Source organism: Callospermophilus lateralis, chromosome 5 (assembly GCF_048772815.1).
Source record: "Callospermophilus lateralis isolate mCalLat2 chromosome 5, mCalLat2.hap1, whole genome shotgun sequence".
NCBI lineage: Eukaryota > Metazoa > Chordata > Mammalia > Rodentia > Sciuridae > Callospermophilus > Callospermophilus lateralis.
The window spans coordinates 119,006,393-119,028,349 of NC_135309.1; the positions used below are offsets into that span (position 1 = coordinate 119,006,393).

The following is a 21,957-nucleotide window of genomic DNA, read 5'->3' on the forward strand; positions in this document are numbered from 1 at the left end:
TGACTGACATAGGCTAATAACTGTATTTTTTTAATAAAAGATTCACTTGCTTTGTTCTTTCCAAAGCAAAACCAGTCCTTTTATATTAAATAATATGTAGCATTTAAACATAGATTATTATAAATGTGAAAACTAATAAGAGTATCCATTCACTCCTAATATTTATCATTGCTTTCTTCAGAATCAGGCAGTTATTGACACTTTATCTTCTGATTTTTGAATATTGTATAAAACTTTTCATATAGTTATGTTTGCAGGTCACAGACAGGAAATTTTGGCAGTTTCCTGGTCACCACGTTATGAGTATATCTTGGCTACTGCAAGGTAAAATGCAACTTATTTGATTTTGGTGTTTATGTTAGTAATTAATAATAAGCATTTTAAAAAATATATTTATGTAGGATACACATTTTATTTAGCATATGTACTCATTAATTAGCCCTTAAAAAATGAAATGCTTTTTCAGATTTTAATTCATATCAGTAAAGAAATTTTTGCATCGTAATCCTAATCCTAACTAACCATCTTGAGGGTATTTGTGTTTTAGAATAGAGAAAACACAAACTATATAGTAATCTAAATCAACTAGCACTACTAATGAAATAGTTGTGTGGTATCATTTTTGCACACAAAAGTACAACGCTATATTAATTTAATAGTGGCATTTTTATTCATCTTCTTTAACCTAGAATTATTTCAGCTCTAATACAAAACATCTATTTATTCATTGATTCAACTTACCAGCATTTGATGGCTACCTACCATGTGCCAAACATTGTTCTAGTGCCACAGAGGTAACTAAGACTTTCTGGAGCTAAGAATCTAACGAGGGGAAAATAAGTGATCATAGGACATTTGGAAAGATGCTTTAGTACAGGTACATCTTTGGTAGGTGTAATATAGGAAAGGAAAGCAGAAACTTTTGACTCTGAAAGGGTCAAAAGATTTGATGGGTTGTTTGTTGAAGGGAAGAATGTTGAATATTTAATATTATGGGAAGAAAGTACCAGCAGAGAGAAATAGGTAAAAATAGAAATGAAGGGATTTGGGCGGGGAGGGAGGGCACATACTAGGGATTGAACTCAGAGGCACTCTGTCCACTGAGCCACAACCCCATCCCTATTTTGTATTTTCTATAATCAGGGTCTCACTGAGTTTCTTATTAGCACCTAGCCTTTGCTGAAGATGGCTTTGAACTCGCAATCCTCCTGTTCCAGTCTCTAGGTGTGCCCCTTTCTGGCTAGAAGGGATATTTTGAAAGGAAGGGAGAGAGGAAGGGCAGAAGGAAGGAATGAACTCTTAAGTAAATAGCAGAAAGATCAGTAGAGTAAAGGGAAGGGAAGGAGGGGGAGGGAAGGGAAAGGGCAGTACTGGGGACTGAATTAGAACAAATTATATTCCATGCTTTTATAATTTTGTCAAAATGAATCCTAGTGTTATATATAACTAAAAAAAATGAAAATACATTGTTCTCATTATTCACTTTATTCTCAAGTTTTATATTAAAAGGAAAATCACCTAATTTATGCCACATAGATTCTGAAAGTGAAATTAGTTAACTGCTTTATCATCTAGGTAGCATTTGAATAACAATAATAGAAAAGATGTAGTAACAAATTTGCAAGGACCTTGTAGGGAAGATGCTCCTATAGTTAAAAACAGCATAAAAGCACAATTTTTGTCCTTTCTTTTGCTGTGTTTCTCATCTTCATGCTACTATTATGTACTGATTATTTGCTAAAAAGGCAAAAGAATAACAATCCAATTGTACAAATACATTCATGTTAATATAAGGAAAACTATGTGTCAGTGCTAGAAATGTGCATGAGGTGCACATTTCTATTCTAGCTGCGTGTATTCAGTAACATTTATTTCTTTCCAGTGCTGACAGTAGAGTAAAACTATGGGATGTGAGGAGAGCTTCAGGATGTTTGATTAATCTTGATCAGCATAATGGGAAAAAGTCACAAGCTGCTGAATCAGGTAATTAAGATTATAATAATATAGAAATAAGATAATAGTAATTTTTATACTAAGGTTTTAAATTGAAGCCAAATAATAAATATATGTTGGTAAATATATATCATAAACTTTATGATTTTTTTTGGAAGATATTTACCATGAATGACGTTTTAAATTACTTAAACTATTGTTTAATCCATTGTCTTTCTCAAAAATAGAATAATTATGGCATTTTCTCTTGCCTCCAAACTTTCAAACAGAAGCTTTTCTGGATTAATTTGTTTTACTGATTTTTCCCCCAATGAGACTAGCTATACAAATTAAATGGCAAGTCGGAAACTACAATAAATTACAGAATCAATAGTATTTGTGCTATTGTGTCAACATAAAAACTGCAAGTTGTATTAAATGTGAGTCAGCTGCAATCCCTGTGACAATGTATCTCAGCTATATTTTTTCTTTTAATTTCTTTTGTAGTTGTAGTTGGACAGAATGCTTTTATTTATTTTTATGTGGTGCTAAGGCTCAAACCCAGTGCTTCACACATGCTAGACAAGGGCTCTGCCTTTGAGCTACAGGCTTAGCCCTCAACTGTATTTTTATATTAGAATTTAACTCTATATAAAAACTTTCACTCAGAATTAATTCTGGACTAGAAGTATATTAGGATGAAGTACATGAAACATTGTGGTAACAGACTATTAGGAATTGTGCTTTCTCAAACTAATTTTGAAAGTGGTAATAAATTTTGATTTGAAATGATCAGTTATTCTTTCTATTGAACTTTTTTATTCTTATTTTTTGTAGCAGGATTGAGCCCTGAGGCAGCTCTTAACTACTGAACCACATCCAAGTTCCTTTTATTTTTATTTTTTATTTTGAGACCAAATCTCTTTTAGGCCCTTGCTAAGTTTCTGAGGCTGGTTTTGAACTTGCAGTCCTCTTGCCTCAGCTTCCAAGCTGGAATTACAGGTGGGTGCAACCATGCCCAGCTGTTTCCATTAAACTTTTCTTTTTAATGATTTTTAAGAGTCTATGAATGATTTTTTGATTGGAAATGAAAATACTAGGTAAAAGGGATGACAGGTGATTAAAGTTTTAGTGTTAAGCTATGCATTTAGTTGAATTTTATAGCATAGTTTACTTGCTGAAAATAATTATATTTGGCAAGATCTTTCTCCCTTTGATTTTCCCGTATTTTTATCGTTCTAATTCATATGGCCTGTCATATTCAAATAATCTGAAGGGTTAGTTCATTTTAAATGTAATTAATTTATATATAGTTTAAGTAACTCAGGTAGTGTTCCTTAATATGTTTAAATAATTTTATCTTTCACATTAAATATATGCCAAATACAGGAAAAGAACCGAACTGTATTTTTCATTGCAGCAAACACTGCTCATAATGGGAAAGTTAATGGCTTGTGTTTTACAAGTGATGGGCTTCACCTCCTCACTGTTGGTACAGATAATCGAATGAGGCTCTGGAATAGTTCCAATGGAGAAAACACACTAGTAAGAGATTTTTATGTATCTTTTTGGATATAAATTAAAAATGGATCTGTGAGATATACTTTATATTTTTCTATAGATTTACCTCCATTTCTTGAGTTTGAATAATAGCTGTTTTTTAAACAAATATATTTTCCCACTATGTAAACTCGTAATTTTCAAATCCTGAAAACCCACCTTTACCCAACCCTTGCTATTCTCCCCCTACTTAGAGAATTATTGTTCTGCTGTGACACTGTTCCTAATGGGAGTGTGCTATATTGCTCATGTATGTTGGAGAATAAAAGATTGAGAATTATTGGTAAAAGTAAAAGGTATGAAGTTAAATATTTCTGTTTTATACTATAAATGACTTGTAAATAAAACTCAAAGTGAGTATTATACCAGAATATATAGTACTTTAGTTAATACTAGAAAATAGTGGAATAAATGTGTTTTGTAAGTCCTAGATTCCCATGTAGCAGTTAATTTGTAGTACTTGTTTTTTATGTGTTGTAATCCTTATCAGATAAGCCGATGGTTTAATACCTTTCAGAATAAACTATGAAAAGTTTATACTTTCATTGAGTTTATATGCCAGATTTACAGTGCTGATAATAATTACATTTAATACATATGCAGGAATATATATTTAACATTGTATCAATATTGTAATGATAGGAACTGTTACAATACCCATTTACACTTGAGGAAAATGATGCATATAATGGTTATGTAACTTGCCTAGGTTTGCATACCTAGAAAGGAACAGTTTGACTCTAAATTCTACACTTAACATAATCCCTATTATATCTAGACTCCTTAATGCATGTGTGTAGGTATTATTCATAGTCCTTTCTTTTACTCATCCTTTCTAGCTAATAATTCTCTTTAAAATACTCTAGGTGTCACTTTGATTATTAATACTAAAACTGCTAAAAGATCAAAAGTGTGTCTAGAATATTTCAGGATTTGCTAGTCTTTTTATCCCCCATGCTGGGAATGAAACTCGGGGCCTTATGTATGAAGGGCATGTGCTCTTATCTCTGAGTGCCACCCCGAACTCCTCTCTCCGCTTTATGATTCTCTTCATAGAAACCCAAGCCTTGTGATTTGTAAGTAGGAAAAAAGAAGTTAGAATCTTCCATTTATAAGTAGAAAAAAAAAAAAAACATATTTGCCAGGCAGTATTATATAGTAATGGATAAAACAGAAAAGGCCTATTCTCAGAGAGAAGATGAAAGACATCAATCAATTAGTAGATGGGAGAGATGGATAAACTATTTAAATAGTGTGAGCACCCGTGAAGAAAAGCAAAATAAGGAAAGGAGCATAGGAAATATTGGGAAGTTGAAGTTGCTATATGTCATAGGACAACCAGGGTAGGTCTCACGGAGAAGGTGACATTTGACCTAGAGGAAATAACCCATCAGTTACATGGGATAGAGGGCATTCTAGGCAGAAGAACTAGGAAAGTAACAAAGTCTGAAGTGAAATCATGCGTGAGAATCTCAGGGAATAGCTAAGAGGCTCTTTTGTTGCAATGGAGGAAGAATAACACGAAAAAAGGAACAAAAAAGAACAGGATGCCTGAGGCCTTAGAGGCCTGTATAAGAGCATAGGTTTTTCTCTGGCTGAGATGGAAAGCCACTAAAGGCTTTTGATTCAAGTAGTGACAAGATAATTCTAGAAAAGTATCCTGGCATGTGTGTCAGTGTTTAATGTGATTAAATATAAATGTTACTGAATGTATTTACATTGTTAATGCAGATGTATTCCATTTTTCTCTCCTTGAAGGTGATATTTGTATACTGCAGGGGTTTTGCCAATAAGTACACATCTAGAATAGTGTGTTTGGACTAAGCAATACATTTTTAAATGGACTTGATCAAAGCAGATGATCAGGGCCCCAAAACTCACCTATAGAGGGCATTTAGAGAAAACTTGGAACATTGATCTCAGAAAAAGTAACTCTATGGGGAAACATGCTGTCTTAAAGTTTTTGAAGGGATATCAGAACAAATACCAAATTTTAGTCCTACTACTTAGTAATTGAGGACGTTAGGCAATTTGTTTGAGATTATTGTCAGGGTTTTAGTGTCCTCATTTTGTAAATTGAGAATATCATCTGCCTAAAAAAGCAATGATAAGGGGAAAACAGAAGTATGCAAAAAAGTAGTATTCTACCTGCCAAATAAAGGCATATGTCATAAATATTAACTATTTTTATTGTGTGTTTTTGCCTTATTAGTAGTATCCTTTTTAGTTGAAAGAAAGTGTAAATACACACTTCCAATGTATATATAATTATAAATTATATTAAAATGCTAGTATGTCTATATATTAAACTTGATAAAACTTAATTTCTTATTTTTTGGATAAAAGTGAAGTAGAAATAGAAATTTTTCACACCTTAATGGATCATATTGCACACTCCTTGAGATTTGTGAACTGCACTCTGGAGACCATTGCCATAGAGTTTAGAACAAGTATTGCAGGGAAAGTTCACAGGGAAGCAGCTTTTGCCAAAACTAGAGGGAAAAATTCCAAGTAGACCTTCTGATATTTCTCTTGCTTTAGTTACTAGCATTGTCATTCATCTTGTGATTGATAACACCAGGAAACTAGAAACCCATCTAATATTCTTCCCTGTCAGTGGATCAGCTATTAAATCAAACACAAATTTTACTCCTCCTTTTATATGTATATATTTTTTTCCATATCTGTCTGTCTTTCCAGTCTCACTACTGGGCTTGTCTTTCTAATTACTCTAATATCCTTCTAACTATTCCTAAATTCATCTCCCAGTGGGAGTCATTCTGTGAAACCTCTGTTTTCAGAGTATTAAAACTGGATGACTTTACCTTTGTGTACAAGGCCTTCATAAGCTGTGCCTTCTAGCTCAATAGCTTCACTTTCCCGTTTTTCCTGGTCTTTAGCCATACTGAATCACTTTAAATATACCATACTCTTTCACCCTTACATTCTGCTGTAGGGACTGCTGCCTTTGCTTTAGAATACCCCTTCTCCTTCCTGTTCTAGCTGCTCCTCAGCTTTTAAGATTCATCTCTTTTTTTTTTTTTAATATTTACTTTTTAGTTTTAGGTGAACACAATATCTTTATTTTGTTTCTGTGTGGTGCTGAGAATCGAACCCAGTGCCTCATGCAAGCTAGGCAAGCGTGTTACCACTTAAGCCACATCCCCAGCCCAAGAGATTCATCTCTTTAACTCTTCTATTCAAGCTTAATGTCCCCCAAAATACCTTATGCTCACTTGTATTACAGTGTACTATGATCATCACTTCATGGAATCAAAGAAAAATAATGCACAGGGCACAGTTGTTTTTGATTGGTGTAGTCTAGATCGAGCTTCTGATTCTATCATTTTCTAGCCAAGAGATCTTGATCATATTACTTAGCCTTTCTAAGAATTTTCTTTTTGTATAATAATGCCACCCATCTTGTAGCATTGTTTTAAAAACTGTGTGAAATAATACATGTAAAACACTTAGCACATTATCTGGTATAGCAAATATTGACATTGAGTAAATGCTATCTGTGATTATTATTAATTATGCTGATAGTTATTTGACAATAAAATGAGCTGCCTTGTGATAGAATCTACGTTGCTTTAGGTTTTCCCTTATTAAATAGATGGATCTCTTTCTTGGTGCAACAAAAGGGATTCATATTTTCTATCCCAAATCTACGAAATCTATCAAAATCTTTTCAATTCTGCCTTAAATATTACCTTTAAGACATCATAGCCCAAAGTAGCCTTCTTTGATACTTTCATATTATAACATGCCATTTACCACACATTACTTTTATGGTTAGCATTTATATTTATTGAGGATCTTAGATAATTATCTAGCCCGATATATTACACATAGTAAACACTTAACAAATGGTTGATCCCTCCCTTCCTTTACTCTGTAATTTGAACTTCATTCTATAGACATTGAAAAGATAGTGATAGTTTTTGAGTTCACAGATGGTTTGATCACAGCAGTGATTTAGAAGGAGTAATGTGATGTTAAAGTGAAGGATAAGTTGGAGTAGGAAGGCCTAAAGACAAAGACAAAATTTAATAAGCTAGTTCTATATTCATAACTTATTCAACAAGTTTCAGTTAAAATTTGGGAAGAAATGTGGTATAATTGAAAGAATATAGGTTTTGTAACTAGGTATTCTCATAAATAAATAAAGCCATTGTAGTCTAACAGTTGATAATTTTTCCAGTGTTCACTAGTTGAGAAGTAGTGTTTTTTAAATCTTGTCTCCATATCATTCTACAAGTTTTTGCACATGGTTGCCCAACAATGTGAATATGCAAGTGAGAGAATGTTATACTTGTAAACATGTATAGGAGTTAATAAGTCCAGGCACTTACTGACTACTTTTATGCCTCAGGTATTATCATATGCATTATTTCACTGCCTTAAATATCACCTTTAAGACATCATAACCCAAAGTAGCCTTCTTTGATACTTTCATATTTAGTTATTTTTTTATAATAACTCTGTGGTAAATTGTGTTATTTCCACTTGACCAATTAGAAGAATAAAACTCAAAGGCTAAATCATTACTGATAAGGGATCAAAAAAATGATGGATTTTGAAGCTCAAGTCTGCTGAATATAAGTTTAATATTTAACCCAGTTATATAACTGCTGCCTTGGGGTAGCCAAATGCATATGCTCACTTCTGTTAGATGTTATTCTAAAGAGACAATAAGCTGTTAGATCCACAGCGTATCAGCATGTATCCATTTGAGCCTCAGTATTTCTATTTTTATGTACACACATATTCACACAGACAAGCACGTACATGCACAACATACACGCATACACACTTCTACTCAAACTTTAGAGAAAGAGAAAAGAGTAAATTACCATTTAAATTTCCTATTACTGATGAGGAAGAAGGGAGATTTTGATGATCTGCATACTCATAATTCCCAAATGATTAGATATTGGTTTTAATTATCAGCAGAAAGTGAACCTGTCAGACTTCTTTAGCCCAAAGCATCTCAGGCACCTGGGGAATTTGTTAAAATGAAAATTCTCCTTCAGTAAGGTTGGGATGGGGCCTGGAAGACTGTAAGTCTAACTGCTCAGGTGATTCTTGTGCCACTGAGCTTGCAGACTACCCCTTTTGAGTACAAGAACAGAATTTAAATTTTCATCGCAAATACATATTGGTTGTACAAAGCTGAAATTATAATTATACATACTATTTGTGTTCTGTGGGTTTATGTATTTAGCCTTTACCCTTATTTTCTATATAGTTTTCATAATTATGATTTACATAAGCTGTAGAGTTAATATCATATTAGTAATATACATCATTCTCAGTTATTTCACCATTCTAGATAATGCTGCATTCAATTCCCTTGGCCATATTATTTTTTGCTTTTTAATTATTTCCTTAAGATAAATTCCCAGGAGCGATTACTAGGTCAAGGAGTAAACATATCTTTGTTGTTTAATAGGCAGTTTTGCAAGATGGGTAAAGTTTTAGAGATGGACATTGGGGATGGTTGCCCAACAATATGAATATATTTAATGCCATTAACTGTATGCTTAAAATGATTGAGATAGCACATTCTATATTTTTGTTTGACCACAATATAAATAAATTCTTTTAAAATGAAAACAGTAGAAGATTATATATAACCCATCCCTCCCAAAAAACAAAGAATATCTTTGTATTTTGTTGCATAATAAACCCTTGACTTTTTAAAAGGAAAACCAAATTATAATGTCATCAGTATGTTTACCTCATTTGTGCCAGTATTGTGTCTGTTTCTTAAAATTTTTGCTAAACCAGGGTCTGAGGATGTAGCTCAGTGGTAGAGAACTTACCTAGCATGCACAAGGTCCTGGGTTCAGTCCCCAGCACCACAAAAAGAAAAAACAAATTGCCATATAGTGTAATTCTTCAAGTTTGCCTTAATTTGCCTTTTTATTTTTGTCAAGACTAAAATGTGAACATTTGCCCTTATGGATTTTTTTCACTATTTATATTCCTCTTATGTGAAATATACATTCATGTCATTGGCCCTCATTTCTCTTAGAATATTAAGCATTTTTAAATTTAAGAGCTCTTTCTATACAGTGTTATAATGTTATGTCATACTATTTGGAGAAAGTATTTCTTCCAGTCTTCATTGTCCTTATTAATTTAGATTTAAGAAATAATTGACTTTATGATTTTAATCCATCCTGCAGGTGAATTATGGAAAAGTTTGTAACGACAGCAGAAAAGGATTGAAATTCACTGTCTCCTGCGGCTGTAGTTCAGAATTTGTTTTTGTGCCATATGGTAGCACCATTGCTGTTTATACAGTTTACTCAGGAGAACAGATAACTATGCTTAAGGGACATTATAAAAATGTTGACTGCTGTGTATTTCAATCTAATTTCCAGGTAAGAATGATACTTAAGGGAATTTAAGATGTTCAAGTGGCTAGCTTGCTAAATTAGTAGCATATAAAAATTTCATTCTGAAGGTTTGTATTTATAATCCACATTTGAGCTAAGATTTATTTAATAGAAAATAATGCAGCCTAGATTTTTAGGTGGCGTAAAATATATGTATAAATCAATATAATACTATGCAATTAATTGGGACAAATTGTCTTTCTTTTGCATATGGGCTCCATTTAGCTATTGAAAATCTCTGATGAAATAAAATATTTTCTTTCAATCTTTTGTGTAAAATAAATGAATAAGTATAGGTATTTAACTTAAATTGTAGTGTATCTTGGTTTATGTACATGTGGGTATGTCTGAAATTTTATTTCTTCCTTATTTTCTACCAATGGCTAATAACAGCCTGCCTTTAAGTTAGTGTAGCTTACATAATTTCTTAAATACCTGTGGATTTTGTTTAACATCCTGATCTTTCTCTTTTGTATGACCAATGCAACATATGTTTTGCATTGGTTAAGATATTTTGAGTACAAATTATAACATTCTACCAAATTGTTTCTTCATCATAGGTTTATCTAGAATGAATTAAAAGTATGCTAAAATATTGATTTTATATTCCCAGTTCCTGAAATAACTAAGAGAACCAGAGACTGGGCCAGTTGTCACCTGTCAAATATGATTTCTATGTATGCTATGAACTCAGAAAGATTTTAATCAGTATACTTCATCAGAGCTGGGGTTGTAGCTCAGTGGTAGAGCGATTGCCTAATATGTGTGAGGCACTGAGTTTGATTCTCATCTCCACATATAAATAAGCAAAGTAGGGCTGGGGTTGTGGCTGAGCAGTAGATAGAGTGCTTGCCTAGCACGTGCGAGGTCCTGGGTTTGATCCTCAGCACTACATAAAAATAAATAGAGGGCTGGGGATGTGGCTCAAGCGGTAGCACACTCGCCTGGCATGCGTGTGGCCTGGGTTCCATCCTCAGCACCACATACAAAGATGTGTCCGCCGAAAAACTAAAAAATAAATATTAAAAATTCTCTCTCTCTCTCCCTCTCTCACTCTCTCTTTAAAAAAAAATAGAATAAAAGGTGTTGTGTACAACTACAACTAAAAAATAAAATATTAAGTAAATAAATAAGCAAAATAAAGATCCATTGACAATAAAGAAAAATAAAAAACACTACATCAGGAAGCTCCCCACTTTTTATTCCAATTCACCTACTATTATGCTGAAAATGAAAATAATTATAAATCTTAAAAACAAAGAGGGTAGTACTTTTGCATCCATTTAGCAGCAGAATTCCTTTTGGCAAATTAAATGTGTAAAACTTACTATCTGGAAAAAGTTATATTAATTCTATCGTAAACATACAAATCTAACAAGATAAACTTAACATCAAAATGAATAATTATAGCAATGGATTATAACCTATTGGCAAAAATAGAAATCTCTGAAGTTAATCTGATATCAACAAGTAGATTAGGTTGAAAATTTGGGAAGGAAAGGGATATTTACATAGCCTAAGTGCTAGCCTACAAAATATTATGTACAAAGGTAAAATGTAATTTTACTTTGAAGAAGCCTGGAATATTTTTCCTTAATCAAATGATCAAAGTTAACATTCTAATTATGAGTCATCACATCTATGAAATTCCTGGCAAACTTGCATCATTCAGTTTTAACCATGAGGAAACATTAACAATCCAAATTTGAAGGACATTCTACTAAGTAACTTGTTTGAGTTTTCAAAATTGTCTAGGTCAGGAAAGCCAGAGAAATCAAAGAACTATTCCAGATTGAAAACTTGAGACCAATTGCAGCACTTAGTTTTTTCTGGATCCTTTTACTAAAAAGGACATTATTAATACAAATGGTAACATTTAAATGGGACTTAAGAATTAGATGCTAGTAAAATAGCAATGTTGATTTTCTGATTTTATGGGTTACATTGTAACTATATATAAACGTCCTTTTTCACGGAAAATATATACTAAATTATTCAAAGTCAACAGAAACTTATGTTAACAATTTACTCTCTTATGGTTTTGGAAAAAAATTACTTGTTCTGAACTTGTAACATAATTTTTGATATTTTTAAATCAAATTTCCCAAATGAATCTTTATCCTAAAAACCTCAGGGCTCAATTCTGATCTCTCCATCCAAGTGCTCTTTATTAACCATTCATAAGTGCTGTCTTTTCCAAACTGTTTTTTATGGGGGGGGGGCGCGGGGGGGAACATATATGGGATATCTTTTTTTTAATTTATTCTTTTTAGTTATACATGACAGTTGAATGTATTTTGACATACTATACATGCATGGAATATAACTTCTCATTCTGTGGTTGTACATGATGTGGAATGACACTGGTCATGTATTCATATATGAACATAGGAAAGTTGTGTCCAGTTTATTATTCTGTCTTTCCTATCCCATTCCCCCTCTTTCCTTCATTCCCCTTTGTCTGATCCAATGAACTTCTATTTTCCCTTGCCCCTTATTGTGTGTTAACATCTACGTATTAGAGAGAATGTTTGGCCTTTGGTTTTTTGGGTTTGGCTTATTTCATTTAGCATCATAGTCTCCAGATCCATCTTTACTGGCAATTGCCATAATTTCATTCTTCTTTATGGCTGAGTAATATTTCACTTTGAAAATATATATAAACCACATTTTCTTTATTTATTCAGCTGTTGGAGGGCACCTAGGTTGGTTCCATAGCTTAGCTATTGTAAATTGAGCTACTGTAAACATTGATGTGGCTGTATCACTATAGCATCCTGATTTTTATCTATTTATTTTAGTTGTAAATGTACACAATGTACCTTTATGTATTTATTTTTATGTGGTGCTGAGGATCGAACCCAGTGCCTTACACATGCTAGGCAAGCACTTTACCACTGAGCCACAACCCCAGCCCTGTAGTATGCTGATTTTAAGTCCTTTGTGGGATTTCTTTTATGTCTCAGTCTGCCATTTTATTTAGGAAATTTGATATTGTTTAACTGATTTGATATTTTATATGTCTACATTTCTCATTTAAAAACTTCATATTATTTTTTTTCTTTACTCAAAATCTTCTCTTAAACAATACTAATTATACGATGCTTCAGATGTTTTTAAGATGTGGAATAATAAATAATTGCATTCTAAAGCAAGGGAAAATGCCTATTGTTAGGATTATTTATTCCAATCTACAGAAACACAGTTGTAAGGGGAGAAAAAGGCCATTTAGTCATTAAGAGTTTTGTAACCACCTATATTTTGTTGCCTTTTTAGCCATTTTTTAAGCCCATTCTCCTTTGCACAGTAATTTTTATTATTATTGACCTACTGTTTTATATCCTGGTTTTTCCCCTTTACATTTTGAGTATTTGGTTTAAATCCTTTTCTTTTCTCTTGATGAATATTTTCCAATGTCATTAAATGTTCTTTGACAACAAATAATATTTCCTCATATAAATGCAGTGTTAATTTACTAATAATCATTCTTGTGTTCCTTCATAAATATTTCTATTTTTGTTATAAGTTTTATTTGGATGATAGCCTTAAATTTTATTTGTGACTCTGGCATAACCTCAGAAATGCACACAAAAGCTTGGGCTATATACTGAGAATCCATTCTCTGGATTACTGTACCAGTTTATATCCTCTCTATAGAAAGTATTTATTTCACTACCCCTTTGGAATGTTTTCAGTAATAGCCAATGCAACATTTCTTCAGTTTTGTTAGGGAAGGGAGTGATCATTGTTCAGACAAGAGCTAATAACTTGTCCATAAAGACATTAACATAGACTATAGATTAAGCCAAGTTTCCTTTTATGAAGTAATCATCTCAACAGGCAAGGTATGGGTCTTTAAGCTGTTGTGTTGAATAGCAGGCAACCAGACAGAAAGAAGCTACACAAAACTTTTTTGTAAACTCTTGGTCTATTTTAGTAGAAATTCTTATGGTTTCTTCATTGAAATCGTTATTAAAGTGCAGTTATTATTGAGAATTTGGTTAAGTGATAGAACACTTGCCTAGCATATACAAGGCCCTGGGTTCACTCCCCAGTACTGGAAAAAACAAACAGAACAACAACAACAAGAACAACAACAACAAAACACCTGCTTTTGACAGAGAAAGACAAGCCCTTTATTCTATTTTTTTCTTTCTCTGTTATGACACTTGAAATATATGGATACTATGATTAATAAAACTGCTAAGACATTGAATGTACTTGTAAAATTTTCACTCCATTACTAAGCTCAAACAAAACTTGATAGTATTTTTTTCTTTTTTTAAAAAAAAATTTTTGGTAGTTGTAGGTGGATAGCATACCTTTATTTTATTTATTTATTTTTATACAGTGCTGAGGATCAAACCCAGTGCCTCACACATGCTAGGCATGTGCTCTGCCCCTGAGCCAAAACTTCAGCCCCCAATAGTATTTTAAATACAAAACAAAACTTTACTGCATCTTAAAAAGGAAAAGAAAAAAAAAAAAGGGCATCAGCATAGTTGTAGAAATAGAAATGATCTGATTAGTTTAAGAATTAATCATTTTTAAAACTGATATTGTTAATTTCAAATTGGTAAGTCTTTGCTTTCTTTGCTGTAGGAACTTTATAGTGGTAGCAGAGACTGCAATATTCTTGCTTGGGTACCATCCTTATATGAACCAGTTCCCGATGATGATGAGGTAAATATTATTTGTACAAATGGTATATAGTTATTCCTAAATCATAAGAAATAAAGTTTTATTAGTTTATACAAGAGAGCTTTTTTAAAGTATTTCTTGCTGTTTTCTGATTATAAAAATAACTTGATATAACACATTTGAAAAATTTAGGAAAAAAATATCATAAGAAGAATATTAAATTTCTCAGGTTGGATTAAATAATAGTATATTTTTTATTTACTTCATTCTTGGTTTCTTCCTATGCATATATTTCTTTCTTCTTATTTTTAGCCAAGGACCCCAAGCTTTCCAGGTAACTAACTGTTCTACCACTGAGATACCCTCCTAGCCTCTGCTTTTTTTTTTTTTAAACACAGTTAATATCATTATTGGACATATAACTTGGTATCTATTTTAAACTGTATCTTTAATGATATAGTGTTGCATCATCTGTATACCACAAATTTAAATATTTATATCTATTGCTTATAAACAGCATCAAGGTAAATATCTATTCACAAATCTTTTATTCTTTCTTCTTTTCTTCCTTCCTTATATTGGGGGTTGAACCCAGGGGTACTTTACCACTGAGCAACATCCCCAGCCCTTTCATCCTTTTATTTTCATCTTGAAATAGATCCCACTAAGTTGCCCAGACTTGCCTCAAACTTGCAATTGTCCTCTCTCAGCCTGTACTACAGATATTTATGATTATTTCTTAGGCTAACATTCCTGGAACCTCTTGAGTTACCATATATGACGTAATTAAGTCTCAATTTCATGCTGCTAGATTTTACCAATTTACACTTCTAATATTTTATAATCTAACTGTACCTATCTTAGAGTGTAAATTAGAATAAATAGGACAGCATGAATAAAGAGCCTTAAAAGTGTAATGGGTAAACAAAGATGAGTAAGACATGATCCCTACCCTTTAGTAGCCTCTTTTTCAAAATTATTATTTTTACTGTATGTCAAGCTGTAGTAAAATAAAAGTTGTCTAAAGATGCTTTCTCTTTCTGCAAGGATTATTCTATTCAGTACTATTAATAATTTCCATTTATATTAATTTCTAGGATATAAAAATTTGGTGTCTAAGGGCTGGGCTTGTGGCTCAGCAGTAGAGCACTTGTCTAACACGTGTGAGGCCCTGGGTTCGATCCTCAGCACCACATAAAAACAAATTAAAATAAAGGTATTGACAACTACAACTAAAAAATAAATATTTTTTTAAAAGTTTGGTGTCTAAAAGAATGCTTATATAATTTTTTAAACTGGCAGTACAAATACATTTAGAAATACGTTAAGGTAATCTTAACCCAAGTGATAGTAAAAACAAAGTATCTTAAATAGAGGTGGAAAGAAGTTATTGATAAAACCATTTGATATTCTAAAAACATTTTTCATATGTTTAGTTCTTTTATGAATATAGGACTATGTCAAAAGCCAGATGAAATAAAAATTTAACAGGGATAGTTAATAGCATCTAGCTAACAGCTGTTGACAAAATATATTTTATGCCTAAATTTGTAGTTGCTATGGTTTACTGTGGCATAAAGCCTCTGAACTGTGAATTGTTTTCTTTTGGCCTAATCCAAATGAAAGGGAGAAAAAAATACATGTTGATAAATCTTTGAGCATCTGGCCAAATGCCATATGAATGTTTCCAGAATTCATCACATGTCTAATTTGGTTCATTGTGGCTTCACTGATTTTAGCAACAACTGTTTTTGATGGCTGAATATTCTGTAGAAAGCTTAATATGGTCAAAAAATTTAGTTAGCCATTTATTTTTTATTATTAAGTGTTTTATCTGCTCTGTGGGAATTACAGTACACATTAAATCAAAATTATAACACTACAGGCCATGTTAGGAAGTATATAATCACCAAATCAAAATAATAAAAATAAATTTAAAGAAAATCTATTATGACATATAAATAAAAGAATATTAAAGTAAATCTAAATTGCTTATTACAAAGATAATTTGTAACTTTGATGGCTTCTTCATTTCCTTGTTTTGTAGTTATACTGACAATTTAAGCTCATCTAAAAGACTTGCTTTTATGTATGAAAATTAAGCAAAACAATTAGAAGAACACTGAAAACAAGCTGAGCTTTATATTCAAGTCTTAGAGCTGTACAGCCTTATATGTTTTTGGCGAGGGTGGGGTGGGGTGGGGTGGGGATCCAGAGTTTGAACGTAGGGGCATTCATTTAGAGATAGGGTCGTAATGAGTTGCTTAGCAACTTGCTTTTGCTGAGGCTGGCTTTAGACTCGTGATCCTCCTGCCTCAGCCTCCCAAGCCACTGAGATTACAGGCGTATGCTGCTGTGCCCGGCTAAGCCTTATCTTTTAAAATATCTATTTATATGCTTTCACTTTAGAATAGCAGTCATTCTCATATTAGTATAAAGTGGTATGTGCTCAGATTATTTCCGTAAAAATTTAGTTTGAAAGATTCCTGTGAATGTAGGTAGAATATGAATATGACCATGATGCAAATTCCAGTAGAAAAGTTGGTCTACGCAAGAACCTTTTTCTTACCATTTAACTCATATTCAAAAGTGTTTTCATCTTGACTATCAAATAAATGAGTATTGTAGATTGACAGGGGAGCAGTGTAGTATAATACAATACAATTCACACCAATACATATGCACATATATACTAGGTTTTTAGTTTTAGGTAAACCTGGGTTTGAATTCCAGTTTTGTCATTTGTTTCCGAGTTCTGCCAGTGTATTATGGGACAAGTTTATGACATTAAAAAAAAAATTTAGCTGCACATAACACAACACCTTCATTTTATGTATGTATGTATGTATGTATGTATGTGGTGCTGAGGATCTGACCCAGTGCCTCACACATGCAAGGCAAGTGCTCTTACCACTGAGCCACAACCCCAGCCCCAAGTTTATGACATTTTCAAATATCAGAATTGCCAAAGTTGTTCTTAAGTTTCCTTTCAAATTTTACACTTCTGATGAGATTTTATTTCTTCATTAACCAAAATATAATCCCTTGGGGTACTTTTCCCAATATCCAAAATAGAGGAGGACTTTAATTCTATCTAAAGAAACTGAAGGGTATTGAATGATAGGGTCAGTCAGGTTTTATGGTCTTCAAGCATAATTTTTGTTACTTAATTGTCACGCTGTTTTATTAAATCCTGAGGAATCTGTTCCTCCCCCACTTCCTACTTGATTATAGTCAAGTTAAGCTTTTTATCTGAACTCCTAATCATTTTTTCCTTCTGGAGATTCATAGGACAGGTACAGCTTAAATCTGACTTCTCATCAAGACTCCTACTTTAGTTTGACAGTCACATAATATATAACTGTTTCATGTTTATCTTATGTAGATACATATACTTACTGACACAGAAAACCCTGAAATTTTCCAGTAATTATCACTCAGAAATTTGAAAGTTATCAAGATATAATCCTGACAAATGTTTATTTTGGTCTCGTTTCTCCTTTCATTATTTGGACTCTAGAGTAGATGCCCCTTTTTTTCATACCCATAGCACTCACAACTCTGTCAAGTACATCAACCAACCTGGTGAGATAGAGATGACTATGTTCACGCATAGATTGGATGTCCACTAGGAGGAGATGTTGTAGAGAAAACTGAAGAAATTGAAGGTGGTTACATATAAAGTTGTAGTAAAATAAAATATGTAATAAAAGGTAATAAAAATGTGGGTGGATTTAATATATATATTACTCTTTGGGAATCTCAAATGGTAATGTGTACTAAGTCCATCTACATTTTTATTGGAGCTTTTAACTCCAAGTATGACATCTTATTTGTGATTGTTTTAGTAATAAAACGTATTTCTAGTGTTCTTTTGTTTACCATAGCAAAATAGGGTTAGCAATGCAGTCTGATTGCTGTAACAACTAAAAAGAATACCTAAGTTAATATATTGCTTTCCAGCCATCCTGGAAATTTATTTGGACTATTGGCTGTTTCTATTCTTTTCATTATAAGATTCTAAGTCGTCTTGTTCGTCAAACATAAGTTGTTAAATTAACAGTACTCTTGGCACTAATATGTTATTGGAATTTGGATCTGAACAAACCATAGCAAATGTAAAAGCTGCAGAATAAGCAGCAGATCTGACTCATATGCCAAGAAACTTAAAAAAAAAAAAAAAAAAAACAACTTTAAAGTCTTCTAGTTATTTGCTAGATAATAAGAAGGTAGCCACTCTAGTTTCCCAAACAAAGGAATTGATTTGATAATTCACAGATAATTAAAATTTCTCAAGATGCTGATTACCTTTATTAGGTATGGCACTAAACTTATGAGAATACTGTAATGTTTTCTTGTTATTTTAGTAAAGACTTTTCAAATGCTTGTTACTCTTTAGAGAAATCTTCCAGAAAATCCTATGTGTTAATTACAGACATGTTACCATTTTTGATGAATGTTGCATGTGCTTCTAACCATATACAAATAAACAAACCTCACCGTTTAATAACCTTTGGACTAAAAATGGTATTATTCAGCTTGATGAACAGCTTATTCCTCATATGTGGATGTTTATTTATTTATGAATGTCAAGCCCATCCAAACAGTAAAAAGTTGGCAGTATTAATATATAGTAATGTCAAGTTAAACTGTAGACCTGGAGTCCAGTCTTAACCCCATGGAAGTCAATGTTCAACTTTCTGCAGATAATTCTTAAGAGTTGCAGAAATGCCTTGAATAATAGCTTCATTATAATATATTATAATAAATATATTATTATTTATAATATTTATATTATTTTCCCCTCCTGATGGGGATGCTTTTGACCTTTGAGAAAGGTATTAAAATAGGATTTTTTTTTTAATTTTTAAGAAAAAATAAGTCTTCTAAACTGTAAAGACTTGTATTGCTTATTTCTAGTTATCTAAATATATGTATTCATTGTAAATAATTCAGACAACATAAAAACTTAAAAAAGAATGTAATGGGGGCCTGGGGGTTGTAGCTCAGTGGTAAAGTACTTGCGAGGCACAAATACATATATATATGTATGTATGTATTTGGAGGTGATCACTTTCAGAGAAATTCAGATTATTTGGATAATGTCCCATAAATCTGTTTTATAGGGGGCGGGTACTGGGGATTGAACTCAGGGACACTCAACCACTGGACCACATCCTCAGCCCTATTTTGTATTTTATTTAGAGACAGGGCCTCACTTCTACTGAGGATGGCTTTGAACAAGTGATCCTCTGCCTCAGCTTTCCGGGCTGCTGGAATTACAGGCATGAAGCACCACACCTGGCTGACATATCTGTTTTAAATGGAGTTACATTATCTTGTTGTATTGGGGGGCATTTCATATATTACTTTTGTTTTGAAATTAGCAATTATACAGTTTCTTTCAAAATAATCTAATTGCTGTTCATCTGAGCCTAAAATTATGCAGTGGAAAAAACAATATCTTCCTCTTTCTTTTTCTTTGTTTAGACTACAACCAAATCGCAGTTAAATCCAGCTTTTGAAGATGCCTGGAGCAGCAGTGATGAGGAAGGATGAATATCAACATTTTTGTCTCTACTGATGAAACTTTTAAAACAGCACTGTTTGTGTGAGATTTTTTTTAACTGTTCAGTTATTGACAATTAAATTAGCTTCAAATTTGGATGATATTTTTTCCTCATTTTTTAAAATGAGGTTAATATTTGTATAAAGTCCCGAAACAGTCTTCCATACCCGTTTATTTAATCAGAATTTGGCTCTTTAATCTCAGTTGCTGTGGCCAGGAGCAGCCACTGTTGCTACAATAAAATAGCAGAAGTTGTATCTCAGGTGAGATTGTAACAGATTGTCAAACCTGTGTAAAATTCTTTCTTATTGATATATTCATATTTTGCTATGATTTTATTTAACTGTGGATCATCTAGCTTTATGTTAAACAGTTTTGGACTTATTATCTCCTGCCATCCAAACAGTACATCACAGGAGGCTTTTAACTGGTGACATCTCATGTTTGCTTGAAGTCAGAAGCAGCTTGTACGCTCAAGCTTAAACTCCTTTCTATGAAACTAGCTAAGATTTACCATGTCCTGCCTCATTCATCCAAGCAAAAAATGTCCCAGGAGGGAATCTGCCTTAAACATAAAATGTTATCATAAAATTTCTATTTTATTCTCCCTTCTTCCTGTGTCAACCCACAAATGATTATTATGAAGCTAACTTTTCTTTTTTTAAAAAAATTTTGCTGGGGATTAAACCCAAGGACTCACACATGTTGGTTAAGTACTTTATCAATGAGCATTCCTAGCCTCTATGAAGCTAATCTTGTATTTTCTTTCTTCCTGATTCTTTAACCAGCAGGAGACTAGAAAAAGAGGTGTGAACTTGGGTACTAAGTTCATGCTTATTTTTCAGTGTGTTGAGTTTTTAAAGTATATAACTGTTAGACCTCATGACAGACCTTTCTGGTCAAATATTTTCCATACAAGAGTTTTCTGAAACCTAGAGTATTCTACTCTCACTTTTTTCCCCTCCTGATGGGGATGCTTTTGACCTTTGAGAAAGGTATTAAAATAGGATATATATTTTTTTAATTTTAAGAAAAAATAAGTCTTTTAAACTGTAAAAACTTGTATTGCTTATTTCTAGTTATCTAAATATATGTATTCATTGTAAATAATTCAGACAACATAAAAACTTAAAAAAGAATGTAATGGGGGCCTGGGGGTTGTAGCTCAGTGGTAAAGTACTTGCGAGGCACTGGGTTTGATTCTCAACACCACATATTAATAAAATAAAATAAAGATTCATTGATGACAACAAAAAAAGAAAGAAAGTAATGGCCACATGGAATCAATACTCTAAGGTAACCACTAACATTTTGATAGTTATTCTCCATGCAGCTCTCTATGACACAGTTTTACATAGTTGGATATTCATCATGCCAGTGTTATCATAGAAACTCCTTTCTTCTAACTAGAGTACTTCTTTCTTCATCTCTTACCCCTCTTGCCACAATCCAGGTTATTAACCTGGTGTGTGTTCTTTCATATTACAATCTTATATAGACCTAAAGAGAAATGTGGGTTTGTATTTTTAATTTTATAAAAATGAGATAGACATAGTTCTTTTTCTTTTTCTTTTTTAGATACAACTCTTATACATCCCTCCATGCCATCTTTGTATAAAGAAGCCATTCTTTTTACTAACTGCATAATGTTCCATCTTGTGATTATGCCACAGTTTTTTTCCAATCATTCTTGAGAACAGTATAGATTATGAACTGCATCATATTTTCCTTAGGTGATGTTGTGGTTTGGGTATAAACTGTCCCCCAAAGACTCATGTGTTGAAGGCTTGGTCCCCGGCGCAGCAGTGTTCACAGGTGGGGCTTTTGAGAATTGATTGGATTGTGAGG

The 21,957-nt window shown here is 32.6% G+C and overlaps 1 protein-coding gene across 3 annotated transcripts in view; it reads left to right on the plus strand.

Annotated features, from left to right (window-relative positions):
• Nucleotides 1-20,396, plus strand: part of Ercc8 (ERCC excision repair 8, CSA ubiquitin ligase complex subunit) — a 49,200-nt gene extending 28,804 nt beyond the window's left edge. For 2 of the 3 annotated variants that reach the window (XM_076857247.2, XM_076857249.2), the window contains 6 exons: nucleotides 246-324; nucleotides 1,883-1,983; nucleotides 3,353-3,477; nucleotides 9,687-9,884; nucleotides 14,502-14,582; nucleotides 20,031-20,396. In XM_076857247.2, the coding sequence (XP_076713362.1) occupies nucleotides 246-324; nucleotides 1,883-1,983; nucleotides 3,353-3,477; nucleotides 9,687-9,884; nucleotides 14,502-14,582; nucleotides 20,031-20,099 (653 nt within the window). In that variant the 3' untranslated portion in view covers nucleotides 20,100-20,396. The remainder of the gene's footprint in view (nucleotides 1-245; nucleotides 325-1,882; nucleotides 1,984-3,352; nucleotides 3,478-9,686; nucleotides 9,885-14,501; nucleotides 14,583-20,030) is intronic. The other variant, XM_076857248.2, reaches the window with a different exon arrangement.
• The last annotated feature ends 1,561 nt before the right edge of the window (nucleotides 20,397-21,957 follow it).